Here is a 23,134-nt window from a genome sequence, read left to right as displayed (position 1 = left end):
GTCCAGGCACAGCTTAGTTTGGTGCCTCTGAATCAGATTCTCTTACAAGGCTGTAATCAGGATGTCAGCCAAGGCTGTAGTCATATCTCTGCTTGGGGAGTATTCACTACCAAGCTCACTCACATGGCTATTAGCAAGCCCTAGATCCTCTCTGGTTGTTAGTCATGGGCCGCTCCATAGGGGTCCTCACAACATGGCAGCTTATTTCCCCTAGAGCAAGAGCTGAGTGAGAGCGTGTGAGCAAGAGGATGGACAAACAAGACATCCCATCACTTTTGTCAGATATTTGTTAGAAGCAAGTCACTAGGTCCAGCCCGCATTCAAAGGGGAGGGAATTTTACAAGAATTTGAACATCACCAGTTAGGGATCAATGTAGTAGGCAACCAATTCAGACGCTTCTCTACTACACATATGATCCACAGATAGGACAAATCATTGAATGTACTCTGGATGCTCTGAAATTCATTTGTTTAAATTATCCTAAGATCTTACCAAGATCTTGAATTCAATAGGCAAAATGATTTTACAGTTCACATTAAATATTTTATTTATTCCTAGCAACAATCCAGTAGGTTTTGTTGCCCTCAGTTGTGTTGATATAAACCGATATACTGAGCGACTTGCTCAAGATTACATATCAAATGAGCTGCTGTAAAACAGCAACCTTAGTGTAGGTCTTCTGATTCTAAGCCCTGTACTCTTTCCATTTGGCTGTAACTGCCTCCTGACCAGTACTATCTTGCATTTAAAGCCCTTCGAAAAAGGCATTATACATCTAAATGTATATACAAATTTAAGAATTTTATTTATAGATAGAGATTTTTATACATAGATTTATACAGAGAAAGGCAGATATAGATAACATTCCGTCTTAGACTCTCATGTACACCACACCATTAGGATTTACAGTATTGTTTCAAATATTATCATGTCAAAGTCTAATACCATTGTAAGGTCTGCAACAGCTGTAGCACTGATATACCTCTAGCATAATAGTATCTGTTAGCCTAAAACTATCCTTGCAGGGTAGATTCTATTTGGATGGAGAGATGAACAAACAAAACAGCAGAACTGTTTTGGTGGCTCGGTTCTCCCTTGGCTTCTCCTAAAGCCCTGGACTCCTGTGACTTGAGTGAAGACCATGGGAACTCCAGTGAACTTTCTGCTTCCTGTTTGCATTGGGGTAACAGAATAGTTTGTTTTGAATGGATGGGCTGCTTTCGGTGGATAGTCACAGGTTACCTTTCTTTGGTCCTAAGTTGGGTCTTCTCCCTTTTTTGCTTCAGTCCATGAAGTTTCAGCCTATACCCAAGACCCCTTATGTCCACTATCAGAAAGTAGAGTGGTAACATAAGCAAGCAGATAATAGCTCTAACTGTGTTCAGTGCCTTGAAGTGTAGAGCAGGAAGTGGGAGAGCAAGGGTTATGAGCTATGGTAGTGGTGGTAGTTAGTATTTATACCCTTCAGATCACCCTGGAGAAAAGAGAGGTAACCTTTTTAAGGCATTTGCTAAATTCTTAAAATAACTTTGTAGTATGGTTAGTAGGAACATCTTTCTTTACAGGAGCAAAAGAATAGTTCCTGCAGCTAATAAGCAAATTTGGCAAAGTGTCAGGATATAAGGCCAATACACAGAAATCATTTGTATTTCTATATAACTAGTAACAAATAATTGGAATTAGAATAACAATATGGACTAGTTATGGTTTTAGTTTGTGATTAGATAATTCTCTATAAAGTCAGGGTATTATCAGACAAAATGCAGAGAAAACAGTTTTCTTCTCAATTGAATGTAAAGGAAATTGTTGTCTTTCATACACACAGACACACACTTGAGTTTTTCCTTCCTTTCCTGTATAATCTGAGGATTGTGCTTTTTGGTAGTGGTTTGCTAATCCCTCTAAATAGCTCGTAATGTAAGTATTCCATAGTTTTCATTAACCGCGAATTTCAGCTTTTTTTAAACCTCTACTCAAAAAACCATACTTGGTTGTTGTTTCATCCTTTTAGCCTGGTTGGTGAAGCAGCAAGCCTAATGCAAATCCTAAACAGTGTGATGTAGATGAGAGTCTAAGACTTTAATTATATGTCATTTTATTCACAACACTCAATTCCAGGAAGGAAAAAATGGCTTTGTTGTTGTAAAAGATATATTATGTGAGTATCATTCATTGTAAACCAAAAATGATACTGTACTATAGCACAGACAACAATGGGAACTGATTTTGAAAATGTGACCTGTATGAGAAACTGAATAATAGTGAAAGTTATCAAAATGGAAAGAAGTGTTAATGTGAAATCCAGCCTTCTCAGAAATACTCTTTCCTGGCCTTTTGCTTTTGTTGCTTGTCATGCATGAATGAAAGTGCTGCACTCTCAGGGGAGCAGGAAAGCCTCTGTGTCGGTTGTTTATTTCCTTAATCCCTCCTCCTTTGTGATTTTTGATGTCAGATCTAAAATAGAAAGCCTGTAAATATAATGATTATCACATGGATAATCACCTGCATTAGGAACCGCTCTGCTTCTCTATTCTAACCCTAGCTGTTCTCCACATGTCACATTCACTCTGTGGTTGGATTTTAACTTGACTGCTTCATTAGATTTGTGAAACTCAGTACGTGGCGCCCTGGGGCAGCACAGATGGAGACTTGCTTGTTTTCTTTTCTCACTTTTACTGCGAAGGCACGCTAAAAAGTCCTTTTCAATTTAGTGTGATCAGTTCACTTGGAATTACCCTTGATATTTGGAACTTGTCTTACTATTCTGCCCACCATTTATGCCCCTTTTTTCTTCCCTGATTTCTGACCTAATGCCTTTTCTTTCTGTTTCTCCATGCAGTGAATCTGAAGACGAAAATTCTGCTTAAAATTCTTACTGGGTCAGACTGTTCCCCTGTGTTGTTTTATTTGTTTTGCTGAGAGGGAAAAATAAATGTTGTTCTATCATTGTATCTACAAACACCTTCAGATCAGAGGTTAGCTGTGGGAAAGTCTGCAGTGATGTGAGCCAGCTGCCTTCTCTAATGGAGTGACTGGGGGCACCAGCCCAAGATCAAAAGAAGGTGGGAGGAAGTCAGGAGATAAGATCTTTTTAAGCCATAGAACAAGTGCTTAGCTTTTCAGTGACAGGGCACAGCTCTGCAAACCTGTGTGAGGGGGCGCTAAGATAGAAAATTGAGTTGACTTTTCTTCAGCATGTCCTTCCTCAGTCAGAAATATGTTGGTGCTTGGAATAGTTTACAGATGTGGAAGTGTCCTAGGGCCCAGTTTCCTTAAAGAATAATGATCTGATATTTATAAATGTGCCTTCTTGCAATTAGTCAGTTCTACTATACCATAACAGATCACAGTCGATAGCTTCTTACATTTGTGGGAACAGAACTGGACATTAAAAAGGCAACTTAACTACTGTATGTGAATTTTAAGTTTTTACGTCTTAGTGCAACTTCAGTCATACAGATTCTTCATATTAACTTTGTCTTATAGTCCTCTAGGTTTCTTTTGTGCCTCTGATAAAGTTCCATGTAAATAAGTAGTTCTTGCAGGGCTTCTTAGTTGTCTTTTCCATATAAGAATTAGCTTGGTTAGTTCTTGAGTTGGACAGCTTGGAAAAGTTCTACGTTGATATCTTTTGAACTTTATCCTTTTCCTTGACATCCAGGCTAGCAAATATTATTGACTGTGTGGTATACAAGATTCTAGTGTAAGTAAATTGTCAGAGAGGCTAACCTTGCTTGCAACAATTGTCAAGATCATAACTCCATTTTTTTAAAATCTATATCAAGTAAGGTTAACTCAATCAGCCTTATGCTTCTGTAGTCAACAGCCTAAGGAGTTGTACTTTCAGCTTATCACTTTCTATTAACTTCAGTGTTCAGCTGTAATCGTCTGTTTCGACCTTTTCAAACCCTCAAAGTGGTTCTTTAAATTTATATGCTATTAGTATATTGGACCATAAGTGCACACATACTTTTCTTCCCTGTGTTTTCCTTAACATGTAGATGGTACCCAGATTTGTGCTGGAGACATTAACTGTAGTTTCTGCCTTACATGGTTTGGTGCAGCAGTCGTTTTAGTTGGATCTGCTCACTACTCAGGCTCACATCCCATCCTTCTATTAATATCTCTTGGCAAAGATAATTTTGGAGGAATGTAAGTTAAGATGTAGAGGCTCTTGACAGTTGTCTGCAGTTTTTTTTTTTTTTCCATTTTCAAGGGGGAAGTGGAATGGAAAAGTAATATTGCCTCCATTTTCTGTATCAGTACTAAATGAAAATATATATGCAAAGCAGAGTGAAGAAAGGGAAAGGATTTGGTTACACAGATGTGTTTTTTGTCATTTGATAACCTATTATAAGGGCATTAGAGTATATAATAAGGTTCATCAGATTGTGCCCTTAAGATATATTTAATATTCAGAAAAATATTGTTTTAAAATTTTTAACTGTATTTTTTAAATGATGTTCAACTTCTGTTACCCTGTCATCTTATATCAAAGAGAAATGGGGGGTGGGGACTTTTTATTACAAAAATTTTCAAACAGGCCAAAAAAATAGTAATACTGAATACATCTAGATTCAGTCATTAACATTTTACCATTTTTGCTTCACTTTATTTTTTTTAAGTTTTCTAAAATAAATTACATATATCATGCCATTTTATCCCAGAATACTTCAGGATGCACCTCTAAAAATCTAGAACATTTTCCTTATGAAATCGATAATTCTTAATATTATCTAATTCCCATTTCATAATCAAATTTCTCCACTCGTCCCAAAATGTATTTTATAGCTGGTTTCTTCAAAACAGTTTCCAATTAAAATCTGTATATTGCTCCTGGTCATTTTTCCCCTGCCCACTTTATCATAACATTGACTTATTGAAGAAACCAAGCTACTTGTCCTGTATAATGTCCTGCATTATGGATTTGTTCATTTGCTTTCTCAGTGTATCATTTAACTTGTTCTCCTATCCTCTATATTTCCTGTAGACTGCAAGTTATTAAATAAAATTTTTATTAATTCATGTTAAAAACTTTATAGCTGATGCTGTGTACCTTATACTGCATCATTACAGAAGACACAGTGTTTTTGGTGATCCCATTATTAATGATAAGTGATAGGATCGATCGCTGGTTAAAGTGATGACAGCTTGATCCTTGTATTATAAAGTTATACTTTGCTCCCCATGACCAGCATGTGATCTTTGATACTTTGATTCCATGAAATACCCAGTTCCCCGTCATCCTTTCACCTAATGAATTTAATATCCATTGATGATCCTTGCCTGAATAAATTTCATCAGGGATTACGAAGTGGTGGGTTTTCTGAATCTGTACATTTTTTAGCAGACGTTTTTCTCTACAGGTATTTTCTCTACGTTTTTCTGTAAGGTATTGTTTTAATTAAAAACATAACCATCAGCATCTTCCTTAGTTTTCAAATGATTTTCTTTGCTGGGGTCAAAACACCTGAACTCACAGTGACAGCTACAGTAAAAACATGTACTATATCTTATTTCAACTTCTGAAGTGTGTTGACATTATGCTGCCTTTTTTTTCATGCCAAGGTAAAAAGAAATCTTTTTTTTTTTTTGGTGTAAGAATAAAAATTGAACTATGTGGATATATTGAGATAATTGTGTAAAAAGAAGACTGAATGAGTTTCAAAATGGATTATTTCTTCATTACCTAGCACTTTATAATTAACTGTTCCTTTTTTTTTATTTCAGGAAGCTGCCACTTTTGCTAGAGAGCAAGGCTTTGAGGTGAGTTAACCCACAATTGTACACTAAACAGATCCTAAAGGTTTCTTCTAGCTGATAATGAAGTTCTTTTGGACAGTGATTGATGTGCTATTATACTCTCAGAGCCTCGCAGCAGTTGCCATGGAAACTTGGCAGTCGTCATGGTTTCTTTGTTCTGCCAGCACAGTGTTATGACGCACTCTGCTAGGTCTGCACCCAACATCGCCTACAGATGTTATTTATTGAATTTTGAAAAGCCTCTTGGGAAGCCAAGAGGTTGGGCACGGTTTCAAGCTGCCTCTGCAGATATGGGGCCTGTCAGTTTGTTCAGTTAAAAAGCTACCTCATTAGCTGCATTACATTTCATAAGGATTCACTGCTAAAGCAGTGGTGGAGCAAGACTAAATAGTGAAATATAATGTCATTTAAATAATTTCAACCCTACCACATGTAGATTATCATTATGTAAATTAATTTCCAAAAGTTGTACTTAACAGTTGTTAGGAACTGATTAATTTAAATACTGTTCATATAAACTTCCTGTTTGAATCTCTTTTTTTTCCTTCTCTCTTCTTTTTTTTTGATAGCATAAAACATATACATTTTCTGAAACAAAATATTGATACTTGCTTTACTTTCCAGATAATTGATTCTGTTTTCCTCATAGAAATAGAAATATTATCTTGTCAAGATTCCAAACTCCATGTGGTTGTTGTTGGCAAAATTAAGCTAATAGACAAGACTATGTTTTTACCTACATAATATCTACCTTCCAGTCCATCATTAGTCCACACTGACTAATCTCAGCGCAGGTTAATTGATAGAGAATTCACTGAGTTGGTGAGTTTTATGACTATCATATTTATTTAGCTAGAATTACATAGAATACTGTGTTCTATACAGCAACTTGGAATGTTTCATGGTAGTAATTTTTTAACATTTAATCTGACTAGAGCTGGAACATACAGAAACTCTCTCCTTATTTGCATACTCAGTATTGTCTACCATCTACAGAAGCTGTGAGCATTGACTGGATATATTAGTAAGCTCACTTTGAACTCTTTAGAGAAAGGTGTTGTATGAAATTGTGATGGAAATGTTATTTAAATGTACAAAAGACAGATTCATTATCAAGCAACAAAGTGATACATGTGTATGTTATCCATGTCATAGGACTTGACAACCAGGCATAGGGCTTCCTTTTCTTGGAGGAAGATAGTGAGCATGTGGTATAAGTATTCTACTCTCAAGATCTTATGAAAAAAACTGTATCAGGGTATGAAACTCTGCCTCATAATGCTCAATTAATGGCAACTTTGATAGTTTCTTGGGAGTTTGCTTTTTTTGTTTTAACATATTCTCATGAATATGGGGTTGAGTCACATGAAGAAGAAGGAATAAAGATTTCCAAGTAATTTTTATCTAATTTAAGTTTCACTTTGTCATTTCCCAAACTGGCAATTGATATACAGGGCTAAGTGTAACGAAGGGAATATTCAATTTAAAAGTCAAATGTTTTGATCATGAAACTATACGTAAATGTTTTCAGCCATGTTTTAAAGTTTCACTGATGTGAAATTTCAGTATTAACAATTAATACTCTCTGTTGTTACATCAAAATTCTCCAAAGATAAAAGGCTGCAGAGTATAAATTTGTGTCCTGTTTTCTGTGCTAACATTTAAAAATGTATTTTGGTTCTAGAAAATAACCAATTTTGTAGATGTTTAGAAATATAACATTATGTATAACAAATGATCATGATTCAGTAGTACCTTAATAATAATTTTTAATAGTTTATTAAACCTTACTAATTCATAGTTTTATTGCCCTCTTGAGCTACATGCTTTGTATATGCCTGGTTTAAATACAGTCTTAGCAACAAACTACTTTTTCTATTTTCTACTAACCAGCACCATATTAACCTTTCCGTTAGTTCTTACTCATTGATTCTAGAGTTGTTTCTTTTTACCATAAATCTGCCATAAATGATTACAGCATATAAACAAAGTGATGATGATTATAGTAGGATACCTTATTACCTCCTGACATAGCAAGATGACTCAGTTGGTGATTTGACAATGATGTGTTAGATTGGTTAAAGCACACAGTGTCTTGACGTGTCCCTTCACGGGTTCCCTAAAATATTATACGCATCACAGAATCTGTAAGAGCCATGAGTAGAATACCCTGAAGTAACAAGTATTGTTAATAAAATATAATCCATGTACGGCATGCTATCTAGAGAAACTGAATGATTTTAAAATGTCATGAAAGTTTCCTAAGTTCATTAGATAGGAATATGAAAGCATAGGTTTGAAATTTGGTATTTTTAAAGACTCAAACAAGAATAAATCACTTAACAGTTTAATGTCTATGGAAATGTGTCAGTGCTCTCAAGTGTAGTGTGACAAACTAGACAAAATCTGTCTTATTCCTCCCAACTTTAATTTTACCTCTTAATTTGGGGCATGAATGAGAGGAGAGAAATGAAAAAATTAAAAAAGAAAGGAAAGGTGGGCATTTTTTTCTTCCCACAAATCCACTGTCCTACCCTCATTTTCTGTTATAAATCCCAATCAGTTCCCAAAGCCACTGAGTGTTGCCACTAGTGATCTGTCTGCTAAGAGACCAATCTAAATGCCTCTAAAAATAACCAGTGTTTATTCATCAGGAAATATCTTCAGCAGCATTGTTTATGATATTCTGGTTAGCTTCTCTGCAAATTTTAGATAATCTTTCTTTAAGAAAAAATCTTGGACTTCCCTGGTGGCACAGTGGTTGAGAGTTCACCTGCCGATTCAGGGGACACGGGTTCGTGCCCCGGTCCGGGAAGATCCCACATGCCGCGGAACGGCTAGGCCCGTGAGCCATGGCCGCTGAGCCTGCGCGTCCGGAGCCTGTGCTCCGCAACGGGAGAGGCCACAACAGTGAGAGGCCCGCGTAACGCAAAAAAAAAAAAAAAAAATCTTTAATCTTTAAAACGAATTGGGCAATTTTCAGTAAGAAGAGGTAGCTTAGGAGGGCACTGGAGAATGAGATAAAAACTGGAGCTGGGCAGAGCACAAAGCAGAAGAGAGAGGATTTTTATATATATATATAGGTTGATGGAAAATTGCATAGTGCCCTGTTTTAAATGACAGACCTGCTAAGAATTTAAAATGACAATTCTTTGGGTAAAAAGTTTCGTGAGGCCTTTTGTTATTTTGGAAAATCGGTTCAGACTGCAGTGTTTTTAAATCAAGCTTATCTTGAACTGATTAAAGGTTTGTATTTTTAGAACCTAAATAAAAATAAGGTACTTAGTAACATGTTTCATTATGAAACCTTTTTAAAGCAGTATTGAAAATTGATTTAAATTAAAGTGAAGGGCATACCTCCAAAACCTAAATAAAAAATATTTTTTATATTTTCATTCTCAGTGAAATAGAGTATATGCCAAATGATGAAGATAACTTATACCTTTTCTATTGGATCAGTTATTCAGTTTTACTCCAGGCAACAAATTTTAATTTTCTTATTTTAGATCTCTAAAATACAATACTTCTAACCATAGAGGAAATAAAGCAATCTTTTAACATTTTCCTACTTTCCCTACAGCCCATGACTACCCAGAGGCTTCCAGGCTTGTAGTCTTTCTCTGAGCAATGACAACTCTATCATCTTATACCACTGAGAGAGGGAAGTATTGAATTGTGCTATCCAATACGCATCTACTAGCCACGTGTGGCTATTTAAATTAAAATTAAATAAAATTTAAAATTCAGTTCCTCAGTCTCTTGGCACATTAGAAGTGCATGCATACGTAGATAGGGACTACCATATTGGACAGAGCAGATATAAACACATACATCATCACAGAAAGTTCCACTGATCAGCACTGGATAGCAAGTCCAGAGAGTTTCAAGAGGTATTGATTCCCAAAGAATTCTCCAAGATTTTTCTAAGGTTCCTGTGTTCCTTACAAATACAAAGAATGCAGTGAATGATCACCAAGAGTTTCTGGAAATAAGACACTAAGTCAGGTCATGCTGGCTAAGAGAGTACAATGCTGCTTCCTTAGGTGACTGAGTCCCAAATGACAACAGTTTTAAAACACTAGATTAACAGAAAGAGATACGATAGTCTTCAAATTCTCTTCATTTAATCACTTACTCATTCAACAAATATTTGCTGAGCACTGACTTTCTGCCTAACACTTTAAAAACTTGAAAAATACAAATATCTAGCTATGACAGAAAAAAGCAAAACAAACAAACAATAGGGAAACAAATTTCAAACAGAGGGAACAAGAGTACATAGGCCCACAGACACGAAAGAGCATAATGTACTGTGTACTCCAGGAACTGACAGGAGGCCAGTGTGACTGGAACGGAGTGAGTGAGGAGGAGGTAGTATGAGACAGGATGGAGGCTGACACATCATATGAACCCCGTAATTATTATAGGAGTTCCTATTTCGGAAACAAAGCAGAATACGCTGTGGTTAAGTGAGGCAATGTATGCAGACACCACAATTGGTATTCTATAAGAGTAGGTAGATTGTGACAGTATTGTTTAATATTTGTATCATCAACTTGTTAAAAATGGAATGAAGAGAATGTATTCTGTTTTGGTTTTTTTTTTTTTTTTTAGTTTTGCTTGTGTTGGGTCTTTGTTGCTGCGCACAGGCTTTGTCTAGTTGCAGCAAGCAGGGGCTACTCTTCGTTGTGGTGTGCGGGCTTCTCATTGCAGTGGCTTCTCGTTGCAGAGCATGGGCTCTAGGCGCGAGGGCTTCAGTAGTTGTGGCTCGTGGGCTCTAGAGCGCAGGCTCAGTAGTTGTGGCGCATGGGCTTAGTAGCTCCGCGACATGTGGGATCTTCCCAGACCAGGGCTCGAACCCGTGTCCCCTGCATTGGCAGGTGGATTCTTAACCAGTGCGCCACCAGGGAAGTCCCGAGAATATATTTTTTAATTTGGAAAACAGTGCTAAATTTAAGATGTGTGATCACCAGTGACAATAAAAGCATAATTGAACATTTATGAAATGATTCACAGTTTATAAAACCTTTTCTAACATATCATCGATATATTTAATATTCATACAAACCTGGTGGCTCGGGTAGGTAGGGCATGTATTGCCATATCAGTTGAACAGAAAAAATAAGCTGCATGACTTGTTCAAGGTCATGTAGCTAACAGACAAAAGAGCCAGAATCAGAGCTCAGCTCTCTGAGTCTGGTACTCTTTACTATATAAACTACACTTCTTTCGTTCTCACATTCTAACGTACTGGAGGAGGAAATCAGATTTCCAGTGACCTTGGAAAATGAGAAATATCTGGAAATTCAGAAGGTGAAATTCACTACAGTAAAATACATGCCAGAATAATTAATAAAAAATATCCAACAGTGAGAGGCCTGCGTACCACAAAAAAAAATTTAAAAAATATATATATATATATAATATTTAAATGCAGGATCAGCAATGACTTATGAATGTGGCATAAAATGATTTAGGATAAACATGCTCTAGTTTTTTGGTTACAACAACAGAAGGCACATTGCCAGAATTCATAGAAGCAGTATAATCTGTGGATAACATGGAAGAGTATAATCCCTGGAGTTAGACTTTGTGGGTGCTAGTCCTGACTCCACCTCTTAGTATGCTTATGACTTTAGGAAGTTACTTAACCTCTCTGTGACTCAGTTTCCTCATCTATAAAATGGGGATATAGTAATAGTGCCTACTGCCTAGAGTGGTTAAGATTTAATGAGTACTTTAGAGCTACATACACGGCTCTTGGTTTCTACATCTATGAAATAGGGATATAGTAATAATACCTACTGCCTAGAGTGGTTAAGATTTAATGAGTACTTCAGAGTGCTCATAGCTATTTATACATGGCTCATAGCTAAATTGTATGAGCTTTCTTCTACTTCTCCTTCCTTTTTTCTCTTTGTCCTCCCTTATTAGATACCATAATTGAATTCTCAATACTCAAAACTCTTGAGGCCCTTTCTAGAGATTTTGAGGCGACTTAGGATTTGACAATTTTGGAAAGTATTAAAATGACGGTAAATAGAGGAAATAAATTAATATTTATGAAGTACTTGGCATATTCTAAGTATTGCATTAAGCTCTTTCACTTACCTTATCTTCTTTCATCCTCACAAAAGAACATTTTTATTTTGAAACAATTTTAGATTTAGAACGTTTGCAAAAATAGTACAGAGAATTTCCAGATACCTTCACTCAGCTTCCCCTAATGTTAACATCTTACATAACCAGAATGTAATAATCAAAGTCAGGAAATTAACATTTGTACAGGGTCAGTAACTGAACTACAGAATTTATTCTGATTTTACCAGTTTTTCCTCTAATTTCCTTTTTCTGTTCCACAATCTAATCCAGGGTTACAGGTTGCATTTATTTGTCATATCGTCTTAGTCTCTTCCTATCAGACAGTTTGTCACTTGTTCCTTGTTCATGAATTTGATACTTTTGAAGAGTACCTGTCAGTCGTTTTGTAGAATGTCCCTCAATTTAGGTTTGTCTGATGTTCTCTCATAATTAAATTGAGGTCATGCATTTTGGGCAGAAATACCACAGAGATCACCCTTCTCAGTGCATCACATCAGGGATGTAAATGATAGCCCAGTGTCTTACTGTTGGCCAAGTTAACTTTGATCACTGGGTTAAGGTGGTACTTAACATCTGTGAAGTTACTATTTTCCCACTGTAGTGAATAAATATCTTGGGGGCAATATTTTGAGACTGTGCAAATATCCTATTTTACCCACTAATTTTAGCATCGCTAAATGTGATCACTGGGGTGAAGGGATGTCTGTCAACTTTCTCCACTGTAACATTTCTGTTTTCCCTTTTATAATGAATAAGTATCTTAGGGGGAGATACTATGAGCCCATGCAAATATCCTGATTCTCTTCAGACTTTTGCCCACTGATTTTAGCATACTTCACTCCCAACATCGTTTAACACAAATATTATTGTCTTAGTTTTGTAGGGAGGTTTATTTACCTGCCTGAGAGGTATATTTACCTCCTTGAGGTCACACAAATAGTAAATCCAGCTGTGTCATACTCCCTTGTAATTTCATCATTCTGTTAGGATATGTTAACCCAGGTATATGGGAGAAGAATCTACCAGGGGATAGGGGAGGAGAGGCTACAGAACTCGAAATATATACATTGTTGGGAAGACAAAATTGAGATTTTAAGAAAAGTTTTTATACGAGATGGGAATCAACTGTTGAGGGCAAAGCAATGACTCCTCAAAGCATAGTGAGAAATTTAGGTTTGGTGCACACTGACAGTGATCCAAGAGAGACAAAGGGGTTTTGTACGAACGGTGGATATTGATGCAAATATCCATAGAAAATATAGCTTAACCTTTCTGTAAAGATTTATCTTTTGTATTTGAAAAGTTTGTTTCCATCTTGAATTGCCATTTTTATAAGATTTAATCTGACATAAAAAAAATTTCTTTGATTAGGATACCAAAACTACCACAAAAAATATATCTTCTCACAGCGTTGGTATAAGACAACCAAATCTCACTCTTAATTTATTCCTTATACCACCTTAAAGAAGGACCTCTACTTAAAAAATATCCAGTACATGCATAAGATTCCGCCCCCAAGATGGTAAAGTGAATCTTTCTGGCGTTTGCTTCTTACCTTTACTCAAGATGAACTGTACCCAATCATAAGCAAAAATCCTACAGCAGTAAAATATGTGTTTGATAAGGAGACTGAGAGAATATATGTAATTTTTTAGAGTATACATTTATTTGAGAGAGTGAAGACATTACTATCATAAGACATTGGCAATAACTAATAATAAGGACCCATTGTATAGCACAGGGAACTCTACTCAATACTCTGTAATGACCTATATGGGAAAAGAATTTTAAAAAGATATATGTATGTATATATAACTGATTGACTTTGCTGTACACCTGAAACTAACACAACATTGTAAATCAACTATACTCCAGTAAAAATTTAAAAAACAAACAAACAAACAGAAAAAAGACATGCATTTTGTGGGGTCCTTTCAACTGTCGTCAGTCATTTCTAATAGTCTTTCCCCTCAAACTGAGGGAATTTCTTCTCATGTTATCAGAGTTCAGGCTTAGTTCTCTTCTAAAATAAGCAACCAGAAGTGGAATAGTCAGCCTGTTTGAAAGGTCAGCAGCATTATCCAATCACAAGTGGCTATTCTTTTCAGAAACAACAGTCCTCTGGAATCATGATGTTAGGTATAGGAGAAGCTTAGGTTCATATATCATCCAGAATTTCTTAAGTATTTTGTGAATAAACAGCATACAAATATTTCACTGATGACCATCATACTTTTAAAAAATCATGGTTTCTGATGTTGTCTGTAACCAGTGTGACTTGTCTGCCTTACTTACCTAAATTCTTCTGTCCTGTATCCTAATTAAATTATTTTCTTAGATATATTTCCCCACTGGTATTTCCCCACTGGTATTTCTCCATAACTGTTTGAAACTTTACACAGTGATAGAGTAAACTACCAACAAACCCCAAACCATGGGCAATTTTACAGGCCCACTAAATTCAGACATGGGTTTTTAAGTTATCTAAAATTGTTGAAAACATGATTCTGAATATCTAACCCATAGCTCAAGAGTTAGATTTCAAGACAGACATTTATGATGTAAAACTTCGCAGCCTATGTGATATGCAAAATAGCATGAAGGTTTCTAGAATTAATTTGTAATTTTTAAAAACTTTATCTTTAAAAAAAGTAGTTCTTGGGCTTCCCTGGTGGCGCAGTGGCTGAGAGTCCGCCTGCCGATGCAGGGGACACGAGTTCGTGACCCGGTCCAGGAAGATCCCACATGCCGCTGAGCAGCTGGGCCCATGAGCCATGGCCGCTGAGCCTGTGCGCCCGGAGCCTGTGCTCCGCAACGGGAGAGGCCACAACAGTGAGAGGCCCGCGTACCGAAAAAAATAAATAAATAAAGTAGTTCTTTCTCTTATTTTAGTTCTTTGAAAAATTTGGCATTATAGTAACCATTATTTCCAGAATCAGCATAATTATGCTCTGTAAACCTCTAAAATAATTTAATATTACTCTTTTTACAATCTTATTAATTGGAAATTTGAAAACTGTGTTTTTGTTGATATCAAAGAAATGTTAATTTTTAAAAATATGATAATAGTTATATGGTTATGTTTGAGTCATTACCTTTCAGAAATACATACTAAAGCATTTATATGTGACACTAGTATCTGAGATTTGCTTCAGAATAATATGAAAGGCAGGTGGATAAAGGTATATAAATGAAATAAGCATCATCATAAATTTAAAACTGTTGCATCTTGATGGTGGGTTCCTTGAAGATTGTTATTCTATTTACTTCTGTATGTGGTTAAAATTTTTAAATAATAACTCTTAATACATTTTCAGGTCTTTCTTACTTTGAACATGAGAAGATAAATCCTTTATCTACTAATAAAATTTTAGTTTATTGTATTGGTTATGAGAATTTTTTTCCTTCTTTCTATTAATAGACTGAAGACATTAAAGAAATAGCCAAAAAGACACAGGCTCTTCCAAAGGTGAACTCAGAGAGGCAGCGAATCGTGATTTTCACTCAAGGGAGAGATGACACCATACTGGCTACAGGTACATGTGGAAACTGTGGGAGAAACCCAGTATTATGGAGATTAATCATTCTAACAAAATTCTATATTTTTTCTATTTTAATTTATTCAAAGCAATGTACTTTTTTTTTTTTTTACCACCTTCATGTCTTTTACCCCATCTCACCTCCACCCCCATTCCCACCTCTGGCATCCACCAATCTGTTCTCTGTATCTATGACTTTGGGTTTTGTTGGGTTTTTTTTAATTCTTCATATAAGAGATATCATACAGTGTTTGTCTTTCCATGTCGGACTTATTTTGCTTAGCATAGTGCCCTGAATGTTCATCCATATTGTTTCAAACGGCAGCATTTCCTTTTTTATGGCTGAATAACATTTCAGCATGTGTGTTTGTGTGTGTGTGTGTGTGTGTGTGTGTGTGTGTGTGTGTACCACATTTTCTTTATCCATTCTGAAGTCTGTCCATCCTGAGTGTCTATCAGTGGACACTTAGTTTGTTTCCATGTCTTGGCTATTGTAAATAATACTGCAACGAACATAGGGGTGCAGATATCTCTTTGGGTTAGTGTTTTTATTTCCTTTGGCTAATTGCTCAGAAGTAGAATTGCTGTATCATATGGTAGTTCTACTTATAATATTTTGAGGAGCCTCCATACTGTTTTTCATAGCAGCTCCATCAATTTACATTCCCACCAACAGTGCACAAGGATACCCTTTTCTCCATGTCCTTGCCAACATTTATTTCCTGTCTTTATGATGACAGCCATTCTAACAGGTATGAGGTGATACCTCAGTGTGGTTTTGATTTGTATTTTCCTGATGATTAGTTATGGTCAACACCTTTTCATGTACCTGTTGGCCATCTGTTGTCCTCTTTTGAAAAAATGTCTATTCAGATCCTCTACCCTTTTTTTTTTTTTTTTTTTTTTTGCTGTACGCAGGCCTCTCACTGTTGTGGCTTCTCCCGATGCGGAGCACAGGCTCCGGATGCGCAGGCTCAGTGGCCATGGCTCACGGGCCCAGCCGCTCCGCGGCATGTGGGATCTTCCCGGACCGGGGCACGAACTCGTGTCCCCTGCATTGGCAGGTGTACTCTCAACCACTGCGCCACCAGGGAAGCCCCTCTACCCATTTTTTAACTGGATTATTTGGTTTTTTGCTATTGAGTTGTATGAGTTCTTTATATATTTTGGATGTTTACCCCTTATCAGGTACATGACTTGGAAATATTTTCTCCCATTCCATAGGTTGCCTTTTCATTTTATTGATGGTTTCCTTTGCTGTACAGAAGTTTTTTAGTTTGAACTCCCACTTGTTTATTATTGCTTTTTTGGCCTTTGCTTTTGGTGTACAATCCAAAAAAATCATTGTTGATCAATGTCAAGGACTTATCCCCTTTGTTTCCTTCTAAGAGTTTTTTGGTTTCAAGTCTTACCTTCAAGTCTTTCATCCATTTTGAGGTGATGCTTATGTATGTTGTAAGATAGTGGTTCAGTTTCATTCTTTTGCATATGGCCATCTGGTTTTTCCAACGCCATTTATTGAAGAGACTATCCTTTCCCCATTGTATACTCCTGGCTCTTTTGTCATAAATTAATTGACCATACGTGTGTGGGTTTATTTCTGGGCTCTCTGTTTTGTTCCATTGATGTATGTGTTTGTTTTTATGCTGCAGTACTATTCTGTTTTGACTACTCTATCTTTGTAATATCGTCTGAAATCAGGAAGTGTGATGCCTCCAGCCTTGTTCTGTTTCTCAAGATTGCTTTGGCTATTCAGGATATTTTGTGGTTCCCTACAAATTTTAGGACTGTTTGTTATATTTCTGTGAAAATATACTTTTTATTGTTTTTGTTTAACAAATACACCTATCTTCTCTCAGTAGAAAAGATTTCATTTTCAAGAACTTAATTTATTAAAATTCAGTTGAGTAAATCCACATTGATTTAGTTTATTTACTTTGATATTTTGGAGATATTGTCAGTCTAAAAATGTCTTTCTTGAAAAAAAAAAGACATTTTACTTACCAAATACCTGTGCTTGAATAAAATAAATTTATCTGATTATGAGCAACAGAATTCAGAAATAAGTTATTTCCTTAGAGCTTCCCTGGTGGCTAAGTGATTGAGAGTCCGCCTGCCAATGCAGGGGACACAGGTTCGTGCCCCGGTCCGGGAAGATCCCACATGCTGCGGAGCGGCTGGGCCCGTGAGCCATGGCTGCTGAGCCTGCGTGTCTGGACCCTGTGCTCCGCAACGGGAGAGGCCACAACTGTGAGAGGCCTGCGTACCGCCAAAAAAAAAAAGTTACTTACTTAGTTTTAAACTTCAAGAACAAAACCTCACTTTTGTTTTTACTCGGCCATCTATTTTATAGCTCTCACATAAATAGAATAGAGGGAACTTCCCTGGTGGTCCAGTGGGTAAGACTCCGTGTTCCCAATGCAGGGGGCCCAGGTTCGATCCCTGTTCGGGGAACTATATCCCGCATGCATGCCGCAACTAAGAGTTCACATGCCGCAACTAAAAGAAAAAAAAAAAAGATGCTGCAGTAAAGATCCCATGTTTCTCAACTAAGACCCAGTGCAGCCAAAATAGGTAAATAAATATATATATATAATTTTAATAATAAATAGAATAGGAATTTCATCTAGTAAACATTTATTGATTAAAATGAGTAATATTGTCAATATGATGCTGCCTACTATTAAAGCCAAAATACAAAACTTTAAATACTCTCTGAACCCTTAGGATTAAAACCAGTTAATTTATAATTATTATAAACAGTAGCAATTATTACCTTTATGTTTGTTCAGTACTCTGCTGAACACTGAAATTTAAGATAGACTTAAATATCTAACTGGAACATAAAATTGGTACACATCGAAGTATGAATACGACAAAGTATAATTATATTTCTTAATTATTGGTACAGAGTATATGGGTTGTATTGACTCAAAGAAGGAGATCAGTAAAGCTTGAAGAAAGAAGTTATAGTGAATATGGAGTAAATTTTTTATTGAATTAAATATATAAGCCTGAAATGGGTGAAAAAAGAAATTATTGTCAAATTGTGGGGAGAAGGAACCCTACAGTTAATTTATTTCAACTTACTTATTTTAGAATTGTCAAAAGCAAGATTGAGAAATTTACTTAAAAAAATATGTTTCAAAATAATTCTGTGAGTGGTAAATAGTGAAGTGGGGTTATAGATGAAGTGAGATTTGTCATGAGTAAATAATTGTGGAAGCCATGTGATGGATATATGGGGGGATGGTCATTATTGCTATTACTTCCACTTCTATATATGTTTAAAATTCTCCAAAATTAAAAGTATATAAAACAGAAAGAAATGTAAAAAGTAATTTTTCAGACAAAATTCAGAGATATTAAGTGGTTTTTCCCAAGACACATTGATATCCTTGCTAAGCCTTGAATTTTAGGAAGGATTTAAAGAAAAGAGGGCAGGGCTTCCCTGGTGGCGCAGTGGTTGGGAGTCTGCCTGCCGATGCGGGGGACGTGGGTTCGTGCCCCGGTCCAGGAAGATCCCACATGCCACGGAGCGGCTGGGCCCGTGAGCCATGGCCGCTGAGCCTGCGCGTCCGGAGCCTGTGCTCCGTATCGGGAGAGGCCACACCAGTGAGAGGCCCGCGTACCGCAAAAAAAAAAAAAAGGAGGGCAGTCCAGTCAAAGAGGATCATGTGAGCAAAGGCACCAGGTAGTATATAATCTTTAATTGTTGTGACAGGAAAAGCCATGTTGTTGTTAATTTGTACAAGAAAGAAAAGAAATAAGTCATGAAAAGATATCCCTTCATTGATAATAACTATCTGGATTGCCGTCTTCCTATAGTATGTGGCCTGTTCCTGTCTTAGCAATAAACACTGTTTGGAAAAGTGAAAAACATGCAGATTTCTTATAGGAACTGTTATACTGCTTTCAGATTCATAAAATGCAATTTGTTGCTCTTTATGGAGACATTTATTTTAAGGCTTTATGTATTCCAGATCTACATATTGTACAAGTGTCTTCCTCATTGTGAATTTGCACAATTTTCTCAAAATTGAAACCTTTAAAATTAGCTTCCCCTTCCTGTGACTGAATTTCCTTGTCAACTCATTTTGTTCTTTATTAAATCTATTAAACCATTCTTAGGGATCCTTACCAGCAGGAATTTATTTGCGGAAAGACGCTGGCTAATCTTTGCTGTTCCTACTATATGAAAATGAACTTAAATTAGAGGATGCACTATATCTGCAATGCATGATAAATACAAGATGGATAGAGAATCTGTTCAGCGGTGTCAGCTACAAAAGCAAACATGATAAATGTTAATGCAATTTTGAGCCCTGGGGTAAGCTATTCAATGCACAAGCATAGCTGAATCTCTTTGCTATGTTGTTATTCATGGCAGCCAAATAAATGTCAATAATAAAAGAGAATTAAAGATTTTCATTTCCCAGAGGCAATCCTCTAATACGGCTTGATCTTTCATTTCATTTGTAATTCGTTCTCATGTCAGGATGCAATCATTCGCCAGGCTCTGGGTGTCATGTTAAGTCATTTAATAATGATTAAGAACATAAAAATGCTTGGCCTGTGGGGCAATTCACAGAAGAGATGCCAATTTGTTATTGTTTTTCCTCCTTTCCTCTTGAATATGGATCAGCTTTTTCCCACCTCCTAGCATAAAATACTAATGGAAGATGGGGAAGGAATGTGTCCCTTAATTTACCATAAGTGACATTCCAGAACGGCACAAGACAGTGCTAGCACACTTATTAAAACACTAATTAGGAATTAGTGTTTTAGTTCCTTAAACCTCACTCTGTAGAGTACTTTTAAATGATCACTGCTAAGTTTGTGACATTTAGCAATAATGTAACAAAATTAGTTTCCTTGGTATTTAATTCTAGAGACCTTTCTCCTTTTGAGATACAGAGTCTGTAAACTACTTTCTCTTATTTTATAAATGTAATTCTTTGAATTTCTCTCCTATGAATTGCTTGTGAATCTAAAGCCTTTTCCACTTACCCTATTTTTTTGGTCACCTCTATTTCATTTGGGTATCCATCCTCTATCCTTGCAGCCCAGAGGTTTTGTCACATACCAGCCCAGAGGTTTTGTCACATCACTGGTTCCTTGCTTACAGGATAATTGAGTTCTGAGCTTTTGGCAGGGTGAGGGGACCTGAGGGGGACTGGAAAGTAATGAGTAAGAGACTAGGGATGAAGGGTAGGAAGGAAAAGATGATTCTATCCATTTTGATCCTTTTAATGTTGACTAACCTGTTAGAGGAATGGGAGTCAGGTTAGGGAAATCATTTCTGTGTCTATAAACTTTAGAAAAACTAATACTACAGATTACCTACTAGAAAGCAGCTGCTAATAAGGTCTTCATATATTCACATCTTACTATGATAAGGACTGTAGTGAAAAAAATACAGATTTTCTACATACACATGTGTAAATATATATACATATATATGTCCTTATAGGAAGTTTAAATTTCTCCAAGTTTCCGTACTAAATTTATCACTAAAAATTGGAGGAAGCAATAGGACTTTTGTTCTAAATTGAAAATAATGCATTTTACACAGTGGCTGTTACGAGACAATAAAATAGGTCCACTGAAGAATAAACTGTAGACTTTTCTGAATAATTTCAGAGTGCTTTCTGGGCTGTTTGAATTGTAATTTTGCTCAGACAGAAAAAACAGACTAGCTCAGAGGTTTTCACCTGGAAGACTGGTGCTGTTATATTAGAATCACCTAATGGGCTTTTGGTAAGTAGAGCCCTTCCTTCATAAAAACACCTTCCCCTCAACCTGATACATCCCTGTGAGGAGTTAGAATATACATCCTCAAGAAGATGTCTAAGAATGGGGGTGATAGAGTCTGAGGGGAGGGGAGTGTAGGATTGTGTATTTGTTGAAAAAGCTCCCTGAGGTGATATAGCAGTGCTGTCTATGCTCCATCTCTCACGTTGAGAACCATTGGATTAGGTGATTTAATAATGTTGCTGCAAGTTCTATGATCCTATGGGATAATGGAAACAAAACCTTTTAGCAGCTAAGCATCTAGTACTTCAATAAGTCAGGCCTTTTTGAATGCTTCTCTTTCTCAATAAATCACAAAGTAACGAGGACCCATCCACAATAACAAGCAATCTACATACTACTTTATTTTTTTTATTTTTTTATTTATTTTATTTATTTATTTTTGACTGCATTGGGTCTTTGTTGCTGCACGCGGGCTTTCTCTAATTGTGGTGAGCGGGGGCTACTCTTCGTTTGCAGTGCAGGGGCTTCTCATTGCAGTGGTTTCTCTTGTTGCAGAGCATGGGCTCTAGGTGCACGGGCTTCAGTAGTTGTGGCATGCAAGCTCAGTAGTTGTGGCTTGGGGGCTCTAGAGCGCAGGCTCAGTAGTTGTGGCACACGGACTTAGATACTCTGCGGCATGTGGGATCTTCCCAGACCAGGGCTTGAACCCATGTCCCCTGCATTGGCAGGGGGATTCTTAACCACTGCGCCACCAGGGAAGCCCTACATACTACTTTAAATTGTCTCCTGCGTCTGGCATGCTTGTAATTTGAGGTAGTCACATTGTAGTGTCCTTTGTCATTTCATTATGGGGTAAATAGGGTTATTGAAGTTTCTTGCCTTCATGTTCTTGAGTCCTTAAACTTGTCACCCCATTTGCTAGTTAAATTGTCATGTTCTTTGAAAACACTCAGTGCTGTCCATTACTCTCTAAGAAAAGATCAGTGTGATTTGCAATTCTGGTAGGCATAAGGCACAGAAGGTGTGCAAAAGAAAATGCAAACTCTGAAGGAAAACAATCTCAGCAGCTGGAAGAATAATGTCAGCACATCATCACAACTCCTACTGCTACAAAATATTATTATAAATCACTTTGAAAATGTTATCTCGACTGCAGCCAAACCAATTTTAAATCATGTTCTTGTTGGCATAGGTTGGTAATGGCGTGGATGGAACAAATTAAGTAGCATTCTTTCAGAGTGTCTATGTATGGCATTCATAGAAAAAAGTTCTTACCAGATGAGGTTTTACAGAATATATATCAATATTTCGTAACTATGAATATAAACAAGTAAGTTATTAACTCATGTTCCATTTTTAGATTTTTGTAACCATAAAAGACAAAGTCCTTTAATTATCCAAGAGGTCGAACATAATTTAGAAGGACATATATGGAACTGTCACATTCCTGACAAAGTAATATCTTTGGGGCATGGTATGTGTGGTTTAGTGATCTCATGCCTGTCAAGAAATGAGACTTCTTTCAACTCCCACCTTTCTATCAAAGCTAGAAAGCAAAATGGGAGACAGCCTACACTAGGCAAATGTTAGCCTTATTATAGCATTTATTTTTGGAAGGACCCTTATTCAGATTTATTGAGGTATAGATTACATATAGTAAAATGCAGATATATTTTACCAAATAACGTGTAACCACCATAATCAAAATATAGAATATTTTGTATGGTTTATTTTGAAATATAGTATGGATACAAAATTGGTACAGATTTTCACTATGTCAACACACCTGTGCCAACTACCACCAGATCAAGTAATAGAACACTTCTAGCACTTTAGAAGCCACCTCTTGTGCTCCCCTCCTAATCATTACCCCCCACCAAATGTACTTATTATTTTGGCTTCTGCTGCTAACAATTCGTTGTGCTTCTTTTTAAAATAGAATCACCCAGTATATAGACTTTTTATCTTGATC

General features: G+C 36.5%; 1 protein-coding gene across 4 annotated transcripts in view; it reads left to right on the top strand.

Moving 5' to 3' along the window:
• Nucleotides 1–23,134, top strand: part of ADK (adenosine kinase) — a 486,162-nt gene that overhangs the window by 392,072 nt on the left and 70,956 nt on the right. For all 4 annotated transcript variants that reach the window (XM_030862678.2, XM_030862682.3, XM_060286438.2 and 1 more), the window contains 2 exons: nucleotides 5,732–5,767; nucleotides 15,288–15,402. In XM_030862678.2, the coding sequence (XP_030718538.1) occupies nucleotides 5,732–5,767; nucleotides 15,288–15,402 (151 nt within the window). The remainder of the gene's footprint in view (nucleotides 1–5,731; nucleotides 5,768–15,287; nucleotides 15,403–23,134) is intronic.

The sequence above is a fragment of the Globicephala melas genome, chromosome 16 (genome assembly GCF_963455315.2).
Source record: "Globicephala melas chromosome 16, mGloMel1.2, whole genome shotgun sequence".
Classification (NCBI taxonomy): domain Eukaryota; kingdom Metazoa; phylum Chordata; class Mammalia; order Artiodactyla; family Delphinidae; genus Globicephala; species Globicephala melas.
This window is presented reverse-complemented; position numbering and strand designations above follow the sequence as displayed.